Consider the following 16142-nt stretch of genomic DNA (forward strand, 5'->3'; position numbering starts at 1 on the left):
ATTTCTTCTTTTTTCCAAGGATATTCTTCTTTCACTATACGTTTGAACTTCCGCATTCCTATTTTCCAACAAATCTTTTTTTTGTTTTTTTACCTTGTGCGTTGATATAATGAAATGAAGGAATAAGTGATAAAGAAAAACACAGAAAACATAGAAAATTTACTAAAATATTTACAAATATACATCATACATAAATAAATGATTATTCTTCTCGATAAATATTTACAACGCCAATTGACAACAACTGGTTATGTTAGTCTTCTTTTTTCTGTAACTTATCATTGGTAGTATGCAGATATAGAATATTCTGATGTGTACTAGACAGACATAAGCAGAAATGGTTAGAAACAGATGATATTAAGAGAATATATTGGAAAATCCTCCAAGTATGTTTGGAAATATTCACCAAAGAATGAGAAAAAAGCAGAAATAATGGAAACAGTAGCTATATAGAAAGTTCCTTTTAAGCTGCTTAAAATGAAAAAAAAATGGAAAATAGAGTGGAAATCAAGTAAAAAAGAATAAATATACGAAAAACTGTTGATATTGGGAGAAAATTGACAAAATCAGTCACCGAAGAATGAGAAGAAAGCAGAAATAATGAGAAACAGGTGATATCAAAAGAGAAAGATCTTCCAATTCTGCTTTGAAAATCCAGTGAAAAAGGACAAAAGTACGAAGAGCTGTGAATAACATTGGAGAATAACAAACACAAATTAGTCACTAAAGAAGATATAGAAAGATCCCTTCGAGCTGCTGAAAATATTGGGAAAAAATGGAAAATAGATTCAAAATCGAGTGGCAAAGGCCAAATCATCAAATCATTCATTCCACCATAAAAAGAGTCAAAATAGCTGCCGATTATCCTTATGAGAAGTTTAGAGCCTAAAGATATGATAAATAGTGAAAAAATCAATTTTATACTTGATTATAAGCAAAACTGAAAATTCTACAATTTTTTATACGAAACTACATCCCCTTGACGAAATTACTCACCTTTCTGAAGGTTATAACTACCCCATTTGATTTTTGAAAGTTGTTAATAAGAAAAATCAATTTTTACCCTTTTAATTTAATCAAGTTGTCAATTTTCGATATTTTATCAAACCGATCAATTGTTTGTTGGTGTTGTCCGGTGGTGACAAATCGTGGAAAAAAGATGGCCATACAATTTCCCTAGTCTAGGATAATTCGAAACCGGTATTGCAGGTTACTGCATACCTCAATTTTTCACGTAGGGTGCTCTTCTTCTGGTAATTGGGCAGTTTTAATAAATTAAAACAAGTCGAAGAAGTCGGCAAACGATTCTGAGGGTCTTTTTTTCTTATAGTAAAAAATCCCCTAAAAACACTACCTGAAATTACAAAGGTATTAAAAGAAGTAGAACAGTCTACGTTGACATGAATTTGTTTATCGATTCATGATATGATTAAATCGTTTACCGTAAATTTCGAAAATTATTCCTATTAAAATTAATCAAATTTTATTTTAGCACGAATTCTGAATATTATTCTCATCAAAATGCGTTATAATATTACTTAGAACATAGCTTGACACTTATTACCATCAAAATATTTCAAATTTTGATTTTAGCGCGAATTTTTGGGAATCATTCCCATTAAAATTGATCAAACTTTTCTTCCATTAAAATGTGAGGTATTATAATTTTAAATTTTAGAAATTATTTCCATTAAAATGTATCAATTTTTTTTTAATTTTGAGCGAATTTTAAAAATTATTCCCATTAAAATGCGTCATATTATGCTTTTAGAGCGAATTTCGAAAATGATTACCATTAAAATTGATCAGATTTTGATTTAAGATCGAATTTCGAAAATTATTCTCGTGAAAATGTGTCATATTTTGATTTTATCGCGAATTTTGGGAATTGTTCCCATTAAAATTGATCAGATTTTGGTTTAAGAGCGAATTACGAAAATTATTCCCATGAAAATCTGTCTTATTTTGATTTAAGCGTAAATTTTTAAAATTATTCCCATTGAAATTTATCAAATTTTGATTTTAAAACATTAATTAAATTAAATTTAGCGCGAGATTCGAAAATTATCCCCATTAAACCTTGTCATATTATGAAATAAAACAATTTTAATCGTAATAAAAAATTCATACGGCATATTTCGGAAACGTACCTATAGTGTCTCCTGTATCTTCGTCATCCCCTACCTCTACACACCTAATAGAAAACGGTGGTTCGAGATGTGCAAACCCCAATAAAGGCGGTTTAGAACAACTTGTAACAAACTAAAACGAAAAAATCATTACAAAAAAAAACAAATTTTGATCATTCTAATACCTTCAGGAACATTCCTTTTTCTTCTTCTTTAAAATCCTTCTCCAATATATCCCATAACCACCCGATGACTCGATGCGAATCGTGGAACCCCCCGTAATATTGACAATTCTTTCTTAAATCTTTCAAATCCAATGGGACATTATCTCCGGATATTAAACGTTGTAACTAAAATATTTTTTTTATGAAAAAAAAAAGATTGGAGTGGAAAAAATTTCCATTACCCACCTCGGGCGTGGAAAATAACGTCAACCAATCTGGGTTTATGATCGATCGGAACCCCCTGATGAAGGCGGCGGTTTGGTCCTTGATTTGAACGTGCATCCTGAAGTGGGCCATCAAATGGATGTAATTTATCCTGGAAATTACATTCCACTTTCAATAACGACATCAAAAGAGACAAAACGTAAAATCTACTGACTTGTTTTCGTTAGTCACTTGTACGGCTTTGCCTCCGGGTACTAATTCATGGGTAACTATTTTTCCCATACTGTCTTCGTCTACGCTAAAGGTGAGATCAAGATCTGAAACGTCGCCTTCGTAATGTTTGACGTAGCTCAAACTTCTATACAGTTCCGGATCTAAAGACGGTAGTTCATCTACGCAACTGTATAATACCTGAGCCGTTTGACCTGATACTTGACTCAGAAAAAACGAAGCAAAGGGTACATCTACTACTATACCTTCGTAAACGGCCTTACCTGGAAACGAATATATGAGATAGAGAAAGTTAAAATTAACAAACTTCAACTTTGACTCCCTGTATCTCATTTCACAGCAAGATTTCAGGAATTTTTGATCCAGTAGTTATAAATCACCCTATATAATATTATTTTTAAAATTTTTTTAACGGATTTCGTTCAAATTTTATTTGAAGCATCTTATTACTTTGTTATAGAGGCAAAGTTTAAAAACTTTAACTCTGACACCCTGTATCTCATTTCGCAGCAATATTTTAGGAATCTTTGATTCAGTAGTTATAAATCAAAATTAAAAAACTGTATCTCATTTTTCAGCAGTATTTAAAGAGTATATGGGCCAGTAGTTATGAATTTTTCTATTCCTCTTGATTGATTTGGTTTTTATTTGAAACTTCATATATGTGTAAAATGTTCCTATCACATGTTTGAATATTTTGACAGATGCCTTTGTTGACAAAAAAATTAATTTTTTGGATTCAAAAATAACCAGTTAAAAAACATCAGTTTTCTTTAATCGAAACACCCAGTATCAAATCGAAAAATGATCAAAATTTGATTGAATCACAACTCCTGCACTGAATAAAAAATTGGAGATAAATTTGATTATCTCGAATATTTTTTGAAAATAAAAATTTATATTATCCAAAAAATTACAAGAATCGGATCGAGTATCTCTTGAATCTTCCTAAATTTTTGAAAATTGAAATGGACTATCTCAAAAATTACGTAACTCGATTACTTCCAACAGCAGCATTCTTTAAACGAAACACCCAGTATCAGGTCGATAAATGATCAAAATTTGTCCGAATTACAACACGTGAAGCTTCTTTCGAAATTATACAGGGTATTCAAAAATTGGAGCAGAATTTTTGGAAATTTAAAAAATATATATATAGGGTGTATCAAAATTGGATCTGAATTGTACTATCCCGAAAAAACGTTGGAGGAAAAAATAATCAAAACAGAAAATATTCAAAATTTGCCCGAACAACAAGCATTTTTGAAAATATTTTTAAAAAATTATACAAGGTATACATAAATTGGTGCCATAATTTGCCTATTTCGAAAATTTTGTAACTCTTTGTCAATTGGTAAACAATTTTTTAATAAACCTCAGTTTATTAGATTTCACACAAAAATATATGAACCATTTTTTATCAACCCGGGGAAATTCACAGATAAAAAATAGGGTGAATTAATGCTGCTTTGGGGGCGGGCTAAACACTTATAGAAAAAAAATTAATAAACAAAAAAAAATTTACCCAACATCCTCCCTACGAATTCAAACAGCTGCAAATGGTTGTCTTGTACAGAAGACGTAGGTGATGGATACAGCCTTTCTTCGCTGGTAGCTTTGAACAGATTCAAAGATGGATCGAACACTCTTTTGATACTTTCTTCGAGAAATTCTTTAAAAACTCCATCTTGGTCGATACCGGCTTCGTCGAGACCTTGTTCGTTGATAAATCTCACCCTTATAACACCTTTTAGACCCTGAGATGGTAAAAGCGCCAATTGACGATAACCATCTTCCACGATTCTATTCCTACAATTTTTACGATTCTTATTTTTGAATCGACCATTCAAGATTCTAAATTTCTAGATATGGTTAAACGAAATATTCAAATATCTGCTTGGTAATGTAAATAAACGGTAGGACCGGACCTGTTCGGAGAATATTTACAATGATTCAGTTAAATCATAAATTAAATTTGAAAAAAATTATATAAATCAAGTGGCTCAATGAAAACGTATCACCAGAAACTTGTCAAATCGAAAGTTCTGGATTGTTCCAATTCTTCTAGAAAATTCTAGAAAAAACCGCTCGACAGAATGTCATAGTAAATTAGACGAAAATGACAGTGTAGGACTGGCTAGAATGATCTCCACAAAATTGGGGAAAATGTGGAAAATGAATTTGAAAAATTGAAATATAACTTTAATGAATAGAAGTAACGGAAAAATTGAGGCAATCAAGTGAACCAATGAAAATTTATTACTTGAAACGTGATAGTTTTTGTTGGGCTACAATATTTTCAAATTGAAGGTTCTAGATTTTTCTAATTTTTCTATTATATTCTAGAATAAACAACTTGACAGAATGTCCTAGTGAATTAGGGGAAAAACGACAGAGTAGAACTGGCTCGGAGGATTCCAACGAAATTACTTCAAAATGCGTACAAAATTAGAAAAAATGGGGAACAAAATTTAAAAACTGAAATATACTTTTAGTAAATGGAACTGCCAAAAAAAAAGAAGGTAATCAAGTGACCTAAAGAAAACTGCATAGAATGATCTTCACCAAATTGTACACGACAAAATTAGAGAAAATGTAAAACAAGAATGAGAGATTGAAATACAATTCTAATGAATAGAACTAACGGAAACATTGAGGCAATCAAGTGAACCAATGAAAATTTATTACTTGAAACGTGATAGTTTTCGTTGTGCTATAATAGTTTCAAATCGAACGTTTTAGATTGTTCCAATTCTTCTAGAAGTTTCTAGGACACTTCATTCAATAGAACTTAATAGTAAATAAAGGTAAAAAACGGACTGACTTGGAGGAATCCAACGAAAATTACCTCAAAACGCGTATAAAATTAGAAAAATGAGAAAAAATAACAAAATTTTGATGAAACCTAAACCGAAAGCGAATTTTTCGTTCAACCACTTTGTATATTAACATCACTCCTACCTGTGGACGGTTATAAGCGTCGATTGGGGGGAAGCGCACGCCGATTCCGTCAAACCGAGGACGGTTTTTTCATTGCTGATATATTTTCTGAAAAGTCTGACTCTATCTTCGTGCGGTATGATGTGCGGCATGGTCTGTAAGAGAATTTGAGGGGCTCGTCGACCTTTCTCTAAATCCGATATAAAAGAAGACACTTTGATATCTTTGATTAACCAATGACCGGGCGGCGTGTACGTTCTGCGACAATCTCTCTTGTACAGAAGCATCAAGATCGTATGTAGAGAATTAAACAATGAATTATTATTTATTGTCTTGAAATCTACGAATACATATTAAAATTAACCGGAATATTCGATAGCTGCATAACTGAATACGTATATAGAAAAAGGACGAGTTCCGAAGGAAAAGAAGATGAAAGTTGTTTGAAGGTTATGGTTTGTTCTAAAGGAAAAAAGCGTGGAAGTTTGGAGGTTATGTAAAGGACCATTTGGTTTGTTCCAAAGGAAAAAAAGATGGAGGTTATGAAAACGACAATTTGGTTTGTTAGTAGTGGGTATTTAAATAGAAAGTAAAAAGGAGAAAATTATGAAAATTTGGGAAAAACCTTACCAAATAAATTTCCCGTCACTGCTTTGTATAAAAAAATATTTAAAAAATTCGACATGATTATAAAGTCATTTAGTTTGAAAGGATTTTGTTGTTCGTACATTTCCATATCGTCAAGTATCCTAAAACCATAAAAAAACCACGAGAAATATTTTTGGAAGATGTTTCAAGGAAAACTATTAATATATAAACAGATTTAGGAAGGTATAATCTAACATATAGTGTTACACCCAAAAATATGCATAAAAACATACTAAAATCTAAAGTCAAATCTATAGCAGATGACATTATGACGAGCTAAACAAACATTATAACCTCAAAATATTACAATTCATAAACAATAAACTCTAGATACCCAAAAGGACTAAACCATTTGAGTTGTTGTGACAGATAAATAGATGCAAAGCTGAACCAGATGATCTATAAGCATCCAAACGTTGAAATACTGCTCCAGTTGCTAAATAATCAACTCCAGATACAAAAAAACTCAAAAGAACTAAGCCATTTGTGTTTTTGTGAGCGATAAATGAGTGTGAAGATGAATCAAAAGCTCCATGAGTATATCAGTCTTGGAATTCTACTCCAACTTCTTGATAATTAACTCCAGAAACAAAAACACTCAAAACAGCTAAACCATTCGAGTTTGTATGACTGATAACTAAGTAGGAGGTTCCATAAACATCACAGCATTAAAGTGCACCAGCTTCTAGTTAATCAAATCAAGATATGAAGAGCTTCATAACGTTAAAGTGACAGGCGACATGTAGATTCCAAATTTTTAAAAACAAAAATAATTTTTTGATTATATGTCAGTCAAATAATTTCATAAAGAAATAATTAATAATAAAATTATTATACAGGAAAAATAAAAATAATGATGTATGATTTGTATAAATATAGATTTATAAAGAAATTAATAGGAATGAAAACAGTTTTTTCGAAATTATAAGAATGACATTTCTGCAGCGTGCCCCAAAGAATTTATACATATAAAATGACCGTTTACGTAGTGGGATTGTGACACAATTAACCACGAAAGTGTACTAACTCTAATATATTCCTGAGCTTTCAAATACTTATATGTATATGACGAGTAAAATACATTCAAATTGTACGGGAGATGAAATTGGTCATATGATTTATTGTAATTAAATTTTTAATTTTGGTATTTATATGTGAAAGGAAATATGATGTCTCTCATTTTCTTCGAATTCTATGGAAATGTCACTAAACTGTCACCAGCACATACACTAAAACCACAAAACAAGATAATACGATGTTATGCAATTGAGCCATTGAAACACAAAAGACAAAACTATTCACATATTAATGAGATAGACAAAGACGCCCATAAAAATTTTTACATTGTTGCCACTGTTACGAAAAAAAGACAACAAAAATCGCCATTTGTATTATGACTATTTGAAAATGAACATAACCTATAAATTAATGAAATATTGACAGGAGGAAATATTTAAAATTAGTACTCACGTGACATAATGTGACATACAATCCGCGAACAACTGTAACATTTGAAATTCCGGCGCTGAACATTTCGTATTGAAAGCTAAATGATCTAGGAACGGTTTTATACCGCAGTTCGGTCCTAAAGAACACAGGAACAACCACAGATCGTATAATATACCGTTTTGATAACATAACCCTAAAAAAAATTTCAATCGTTTGAAACATTCGCGTTTTTAGGTTATGTTAGTGAGGTCACCCGGTTTTTCAAATATTGTTAATAAAAGGAAAAATATTTTATTCGTGATAAATTTATATTGGAGAATATGACTTAATAAGCGACCAAATTATCTTGTTGTAATTCTTCTTCTGTGTTTTTAGATGTCGGTCGATTCCGGTTCTTCTTGTACCCATTTTTACCGTCTTCTGCTTTTTTTCTCATTCTATTCAAAGTTTTTTCCATTCTCCTTCCTTATGTCATACTCCTCCTTCTATTTTCCTTCTACCTTAAGGAAAGGAGTTAAAAATTTTCGCTCCATTTGAGGGTATTTACTTTATTCTTCCTTATGCCTTACTTTTTGTTCTATTCTCCTTCTACTTTTTCTGCCATTAAATGACGATTCTGGTTCTTCTTGTAGCCACTTCTTTCTGTTATCTGTTTTTCTTCTCATTCCATTTGAAGTTTTTTCCTTCCTTCTTCCTCATGTCTTGCTTCTTTTACCTTTTCAGGAATTGGGTATTTCCATTCCACTTGAGGTTTTTTCTTTTCTCTTTCTTATGTCTTCTCCTTCCTTATGATATACTTTTTCTTTCTATTCTTCTTTTACCTTTTCAAGCATTGTATCACGATTCCTGTTCGAGTTTTTCTGAGCAAATTGAAATAGTAGAGTAAACAAACCGATCAGGACAAGGGGTAATATCAAAAACATAACTTCCAAATACAGAACTTTCCTTTATAAGAAGGAGGACCCAATAATAACCGGAATTATTTCGAAAAATTCATAATTTGTAACCTGAGTAAATGAATTACGCCTTTGGGACTCCAACTCAGCACTCAACAACAATTGCTAACGAATTTTAAGCAAAAGATTTCGAATTTTTTCAACATAAATAAGAAAAGCACTCATGAACTCAAGTCTTTTTTTGTGTAAACCGTTTTCAACACTAAAACAGCAGCAATTTTATGCTATCCCGGTTATTATTGGGTGCCCTTGATAAGTCGTTTTACCTGTTAAAATGTCGAGTTGAAGTTGCGTTAGAGTATTCAAAGCGGTATGATATAAGGAACAAATCAGAACGATTCGATGGACTTCCGGACTACCTAGAGCCCTGTATGATTTTTGAGTAGCATTTTTGTGGCTCCTATTTTCCAATACTTTTTTAAAGAAATTGGCGCCTCCCGATGCCGTTTGACCCGGACTCATAATTTGCGAAGGAGGTTCACTACCCACCACCAATTCTGATAGAGAATCACCTTAAAATAGAGATCATAATAGAAACACGTTAGTTTGGCGTTTTTCGAGTTCGTAGTATCCATTTATCGATTGAAAGTTATTGGGACTTAGATAAATGGATTTGACGCCCTCTAAAACGCTAAATTAACTTGTTTTTAATACGAAACCTTAAACCTGGCAGTATTTTAGTCACATACCGAGGATAATTTGTATAATTTCCGTATTCCATAGATAATGTAATTGTGTTTTGACGTAAGGCATTGCGGCATGTAAAGATTGATCCATAGGTTGGGCGAACCAACCTAAAACCGGATGCCAATGGGTTAGTGTTGATTGTTTACTGACGACGTAATTTTGACAGCTCTCTAACAAACCTGTTACTACAACCTACAACCAAAAAATCGCCCTCTAATATTTATAAATTATAATGTATTATAAAACACCCCGTATAATAACGATAAAACAAATTAAAAACTAGTTTTTCAAGTATAAAACTGTCGTAGCATGGCTTTGGTTGATATTGCAACCTTTTAAAGTTTTTTTTTCAATAATAGATAAGAGAGTAACAAAACTTTTGGTATATAAAATTAATTTAAATTTCAAAACTGTTCATTTTTATGTACAAAACTGTCGCACCCTGGCTTGCATTGGTATCAAGACCTTACAACGTGATTTTTCAACAATAGATACGAGGGTAGGTCAATAAATCCGAAACTTTCTAAATGAAACACAAGTTTTTATGTGTAAAATCATTTTAAATTTCAATTAGTCGCCATTACACACGCAAATATCGATAAATAAACGCCTTATTCAAAATAGATGTAATTTAATATCCGTCAGGGTATATGGACACGAATTTTTTTACATTTAATACAGGAATATTCAATATGCTTGATAATTTGAATATTAAAAAATTTACTTACAGTAAATGTAGGAAAGCACAATTCGTTGAGCACACTGTATCTTTCAATGTAAGCTAATTGTATTAAATTAGCTAATAAACAAAGTGCGTAGCTTCCTTCTAAGGTATTAAACACTATCCTCATAGATTGTTGACTAGAAAGCAATTCCAAACTTCTTCCAAATATTTTGTGATTAGAAAGAGTTGTTATACTCTTAAATCACAAGAATAAATCATTAAAATTTGTTAACACTACAACAATAGTCACAATTACACTGTTTTATGCGGTTTTTCTATAACCAAAGTTTTGTATTTAGAGAATTTATTTTAAAGTCTGAAGATAATAAATTGATTATGAAAAAAATACGTTAAACAGTGTAACCGTTGAGGGAATAACGTTCAAAGCCCAAAATGATGAAATAATGAAGAGCATGATACTGAAATTGTTCTGGTATCATTTGAAATTAGCAAAAATCTTTTGAAAATAATAAAAAATATTTACAATCACGAAAAATGTTTTATAATCATCTAAAGCTCTTCAGAATCAATCAAAATGTTTCAAAATAATCTGAAACTCTTCAGAATCAATCAAAATGTTTCATAATCATCTGAAACTCTTCAGAATCATTCAAAATGTTTCATAATCATTTGAAACTATAGCCATCTCTGGCTATCCAAAAACTCTCACAATTAATCAAAATGATCTTAAATCACTTTCTAGTCATTTAAAAACACTCATAATCATTTGAAATCATGTGAAATCACCTAAAAGTCTCCTAACTAATGAAAAACATCATTTAATTTCATGTAAAACCTTTCAAAGTAATCTGTGATCTTTAAAAATTATCCAAAATCTCTCCAGTCATATAAAAATATTCTCCTGTCATTCAAAAATACTCATAATCATTTGAAATCATCTAAAAGTGTCCCAAGTAATGGAAACATTATTCAAATTGTTCCAAAAACTTTCAAAAGCATCTGGAGTCTTTCAGAATCATTCAAAACCCACCTAGTCATCCAAAAATAATCTGCAGTCATCCAAAAACAGTCATAATCATTAAAAATCATCTAAAATGAATTTAAAGGCTGTCAAGTAACAAAAATATGAGTGAAATTCATCCAAAATCATCTGGAATCTAGTTATTTAAAAATACTGTCCAGTCATTCAAAACTACTCACAATCATTCAAAATCATTTAAAATCACTCGTCAGTTATTTAAAAATACTTATAATCATTTGAAATTGTGTAAAATCACCTAGAAGCCTCCCAAGAAATGAAAACATCATTCAAATTCATGAAAAATATTTCAAAGTCAACTTGGATCTTTCAAAATCATCCAATATCTCTTTAGTTAGTTAGTAATAAAATATCTTCACAATCATCTGAAATGACTAAAACCTTCAATAATCAGTATATTGTTCATTGAACAGTTACCCCTTAGGTAATTATGTGGTATATTGATAGAAAACATTGAAAAAATCTCAAAAAAGGTTCTAGAAAGTACAGTATAAAAAGAACTAACCTCCGGTGACAAATTTTGAAGGTGCTGAACTAAACCAGGAACAGACAATATATTAATCAAAAAAATCGTGGTGAGTTTATCTGAATAATTAGCCGCTACAAGAGGTCTCAAAGAAAGTGTAAGTATAGCCGATAGAGATATGTGTTTAAGAGCTATTTTTATTTTTCCCAATCCCTTCAGAAGTAAATCCTAAAAATTTCCTTCATGTTATCTTATTTTTTAAAGAAACTTTGTGTTATCACCTTCAAAACTAAATAGAATCCTTTATGGAAGAGCTGTCCCATCAAATTGGCACACAGCTGATTCATGCCAGGTTTCAATAATTCCATATTTTTATTTTTTAGCACCACCCAAGTTTTTGTACTTGTAAATGAAACCAGTACATGCAAAAACATCATAATACTTTTCATATCACTGGTAAATTCAGGTTTGAGATCATTCAAATAGATACAACACTTCCATAAAACTTCGTTCATGTGAGAAATCCACCTTATCACAGTTTCTTTGTTCAGAGCAGCCCCCACGTAACTCAATTTTGGCGAATCGCTATCGAGAGTAGCTACTAGGTAGCGACATAACTTAGCGAATCTGTCTTTATCTCTTTCTTTATTCCATATCAGCATCAATTTTGAAGACTGGTGAAATATTTCATTTGCTGGTTTATACTGAATTTTAGATACGTCTTCGGGTACATTTGGGATGGCTTCGTCAAATTCTCGCCTGAAAGATACAAGATATAGAAACAATTTTAGTAATGTAAAATTTAATATTTACAAGATACTTCTAGTAAACTGAAGTCTACGTAACCATCCTCGTACGTGTGCTTGAATTAACGTTGCTGCTACTTCTCGTTTTTTCTCTAAAGCTCTTTCCTCTCTCGCTGCTTTAGTTTGTTCTAAAAAATTACCTTTGGAATTTTCCGTTTTATGGAACATGTCTCGAAAATTTAGTTTAACACAATTAACAAAATAAAATTGATTATCATGTCGTCATTTTGAAGAATAAGAGGATAATATGTATTCGTTATGAAATTATTTTTAAATTTTTAATTGTCTTTATCCCTTTGTTGATATTTATTTGTTATTGACATTATTTGACAGCTGCAGTGCTACCATCTACCCTAAAGTTTGAGTTAAAGAACTCTACTTACTGGAACTCTACATTATTAAAATAATAATTTCTTTATATCTTCATGCATTATTAACAAATCGCTGGTCGTCACAACACATAACAATACAGTAGAAAAATTGATCAGACCAAATAAATAACAACTTATGTATTTGCAATAAACATAAATATATAGCGAATTTTGTTGTTTTTATTCTGCATTATTGGTATTTAGCAATCGTACTAACTGTTGCTAATAGTTTTATTTTTTGCTAATAAAATAATAATAAGAAATATAAAAAGTACGTCAAAAATTTGATTAGTAATCTTCAGGAATTTATAGGATTCCTGGAACGTACCCACCATAAATGTTTGACATTTAATGAATTGAGGTTAATATTTTCTTACATTTATTAACCTATAATTTAGTTAAGATTATGAATTAAAGGAGGATTGTGTTTAAAATATTTTAATTGAATAAAGTGATAAATATTAAGTTGTAATATGGCAGAAAATTCCGCAATTTCTTTACCTCAAAAGCGATTTTATCGACAAAGAGCACACTCAAATCCCATAGCTGACCATTGCTTTAATTAGTAAGTTGAATAATATAAAATTTATAATATTATATTTAATACATTATAATGTTCATAGCCCCCATTCTCCAGATCTAATGGAATGGACAAATTTGTATCCGGAAAAAATTAAAAATAATAAAGAAAATTGTCCGTTAGTTGAATTTGCGGATATAGGTTGCGGGTACGGGGGTCTCCTTATCACTTTATCACCAATGTTTCCAAATACTCTAATGTTGGGTATGGAAATTAGAGTTAAGGTATCTGATTATGTTATGGACAGAATAAAAGCTTTAAGATCACAGAATCCCGATGAGTATCAAAACATCGCTTGTTTACGATCTAATGCTATGAAATATTTACCTAATTTTTTTAAAAAAGGTCAGGTAAGTATTAGAAGTGTTACAATTATTCAAAATTATTGTCAGTGATTGATTTTAGTTGAAAAAAATGTTTTTCTTGTATCCTGATCCCCATTTTAAAAAAGCTAAACATAAGTGGAGGATTATTAATAGATGTCTTTTAGCTGAATATGCTTACGTTCTAGCCGAGGATGGTATAGTTTATACTGTAACTGATGTAAATGATTTACATGAATGGATGTATCAACATTTTACTGACCATCCTCTATTTGAACATATATCAAACGACGATTTGGTAAGTGAGTGAAAACGAATTTGAATCTTATTTAATATTATATTAGATTTCCGTGAATTTTTTATGGTATTTTCATATTATCTCGGTTCCCAAGTACATTTGAGTCTAGTGAATCAAAAACTCTCTCAATTTCCAAACATTTTTTTAAGCAATTTTATATTGTCATGGTCCATACAAGAATAACGTTTACAACAACATTTAAAGCTCTGGAACTGATATAAGTTTTCATTTTTGTTTACTCTCGAAGTTTTTTCATGAAAACGGAGATTTTCAAAAAAATTCCATGAAAATCGGATGATTTTTCGATTTAATAGAACCAAAAATACTGTAGTATCTACAATATACCATAAGTAACGTCCAATTATGTTTTTTTTTGTGAAATTCCATTTTTACATAAGAAAGATTAAAAAATTCCAAGATAGTAGATAAAAAATGAATACAGAAAGTGAAAAAAAAAACGAACTTTCTTCTCAAAATGATATAAACCTCTATTTATACATCTATTTCTACATGATTAGGGCCAAATATTATTTTGTTTCAGCCTGTGAATTTAGTGAATACTCAATATAAAAATTTGCAATTCCAGTTATAATATATATTAAATTAGAATATAATTTTCATTTTATAGAAAGATGATCCAATCATCGAGAAATTATTCAGTAGTACTGAAGAGGGTCAGAAAGTTACTAGAAACAATGGAGAAAAATTTTTAGCAGTCTTCAGGAGGATAAAAGATCCATTTTGTAATGTTTAGATTGAATGTAAATATAAATGAGAAAAGAAATTGATTTAGTATTTTTAAATTATCCTTTATAACTTAGTTTAATAACTGGAGACCAAGATCCAGCTCTTCAGGACCTTCATTATCCCCATTCAGCCATAGGTTACCAAAAAAAGGTCATAAATCCAGTAAAATATCAACCTAAACGTCTGTTGGTACATCAGGATTCAGGAAATCTACAAAGAGTTGAATCCAAGGAAAAATCATGGTAGAAACCACTAGAAGAAGATGTATAAATTTATAGGGTGGAGATAAACTACCATAACTCACTGAAATAAGCTCCAATTCTAGCAAAATATCAACCTACATCAGGACCTAGTTGATCTACCAAAAGTAGTTTCAAAACAGAAATCTTGGTGGAAACCACCAGAAGAACATGCATGTATCTACAGTGTGGAGATACCCCAGTATCCAACACCAGATAAAAGTATTCCAGGTATCCAAAAAGGCAGAGGACTCTCACCAACATCCAATTTATGAAACTGACTGACTACACTAAACATCCAAGGTCGCGAAAATAGCTGGACCACGATCGGGTAATAGAAGGAAAAGACTGAAGAAAGAAGAGGGACCAACTATTAGATACCATGCAAAAAATTCGAGATATTGTGAAAACAGTGACAATTGATCTACATTCAGTGAATAGTAGATTATATTGGATTTATTATAACAATTTTAGGAGTTGCAACGAAGTTGGTTCCTCGAGCTTTGCCTGACAATTGGAAAGACGATCGAGTTCTTCGAAAGAAGACCTTGAAACTGATCCAGATTTTATGCCAAAGGTCTTTACTGGTGATAAAAGATATAAGACGACACCGTTACCCCATCCCGACAAATGTCATTCAGTCAAATTGAACATCAAAACAATACTAATTTGCATTTTGATTCCAAACGCCGTCAATTAAACTTTTTAGAAATGTTTCGTCAAAAAAAGAGACGATTTATGGTAACAAGGTGTTCCACTATAACACCTAGAGCCATCTTCGTGTAATAGTTTTTGATTAAACATATCACCTTACTTGTCTGGCGGGATCACCTGTGACTTTTTCTATTTCCACTCATGAAAGGAAAGAGATTCCACAATATCGTAGAGAACAAGATAAAAAATGATCAAGGAGCTGTTGGAAGAAAAGAAAAAATATTTTAAACAGGGGACAGTTGTAATAATAGATAGTTTGAAGGGGATAGCACGGAATAAGATTAAAACGATTCAAACCCTTTTCTAGTTCTCAATATCATTTTTTCGGTCTAATAATTTCAGATATACAAATGAATAGAAGTTTCCTCTGCAAGGTTCTTTTTAAATTTTTTTCTTGAAATGTTATAATTTATTTTTCAACTTTACAAGTACACTCATCTCTACA

The 16142-nt window shown here is 31.0% G+C and overlaps 2 protein-coding genes across 2 annotated transcripts; one reads left to right on the top strand and one right to left on the bottom strand.

Annotated features, from left to right (window-relative positions):
* Window positions 1–141: 141 nt before the first annotated feature.
* Window positions 142–12760, bottom strand: LOC130444966 (ubiquitin-protein ligase E3B). The gene is made up of 15 exons (XM_056780366.1): window positions 12433–12760; window positions 11901–12378; window positions 11659–11847; window positions 10158–10349; window positions 9432–9621; window positions 9009–9254; window positions 7808–7979; window positions 6320–6438; window positions 5711–6029; window positions 4275–4558; window positions 2733–3012; window positions 2540–2669; window positions 2315–2479; window positions 2151–2262; window positions 142–1354 (listed from the first exon to the last, which is right to left on the bottom strand). Exons 1-15 carry the CDS (start codon window positions 12591–12593, stop codon window positions 1182–1184), a joined length of 3210 nt encoding a protein of 1069 aa, XP_056636344.1. The 5' UTR covers window positions 12594–12760; the 3' UTR covers window positions 142–1181.
* A 379-nt stretch (window positions 12761–13139) lies between these two features.
* Window positions 13140–14781, top strand: LOC130445210 (tRNA (guanine-N(7)-)-methyltransferase). The gene is made up of 4 exons (XM_056780759.1): window positions 13140–13361; window positions 13420–13726; window positions 13782–13997; window positions 14626–14781. Exons 1-4 carry the CDS (start codon window positions 13270–13272, stop codon window positions 14749–14751), a joined length of 741 nt encoding a protein of 246 aa, XP_056636737.1. The 5' UTR covers window positions 13140–13269; the 3' UTR covers window positions 14752–14781.
* The last annotated feature ends 1361 nt before the right edge of the window (window positions 14782–16142 follow it).

This window comes from Diorhabda sublineata, chromosome 6, assembly GCF_026230105.1.
Source record: "Diorhabda sublineata isolate icDioSubl1.1 chromosome 6, icDioSubl1.1, whole genome shotgun sequence".
NCBI classification, from domain to species: domain Eukaryota; kingdom Metazoa; phylum Arthropoda; class Insecta; order Coleoptera; family Chrysomelidae; genus Diorhabda; species Diorhabda sublineata.

Coding starts and splice junctions, on each gene's coding strand:
- LOC130444966 (XM_056780366.1), bottom strand. CDS start 12,593: ATGTTCCATAAAACGGAAAATTCCAAAGGTAATTTTTTAGAACAAACT. Junction 12,379..12,432: donor CAGTTTACTAGAAGTATCTT/GTAAATATTAAA, acceptor TGTATCTTTCAG/GCGAGAATTTGACGAAGCCA. Junction 2,263..2,314: donor AAAAAGGAATGTTCCTGAAG/GTATTAGAATGA, acceptor TTTTCGTTTTAG/TTTGTTACAAGTTGTTCTAA.
- LOC130445210 (XM_056780759.1), top strand. CDS start 13,270: ATGGCAGAAAATTCCGCAATTTCTTTACCTCAAAAGCGATTTTATCGA. Junction 13,362..13,419: donor GCTGACCATTGCTTTAATTA/GTAAGTTGAATA, acceptor TAATGTTCATAG/CCCCCATTCTCCAGATCTAA. Junction 13,727..13,781: donor ATTTTTTTAAAAAAGGTCAG/GTAAGTATTAGA, acceptor GATTGATTTTAG/TTGAAAAAAATGTTTTTCTT.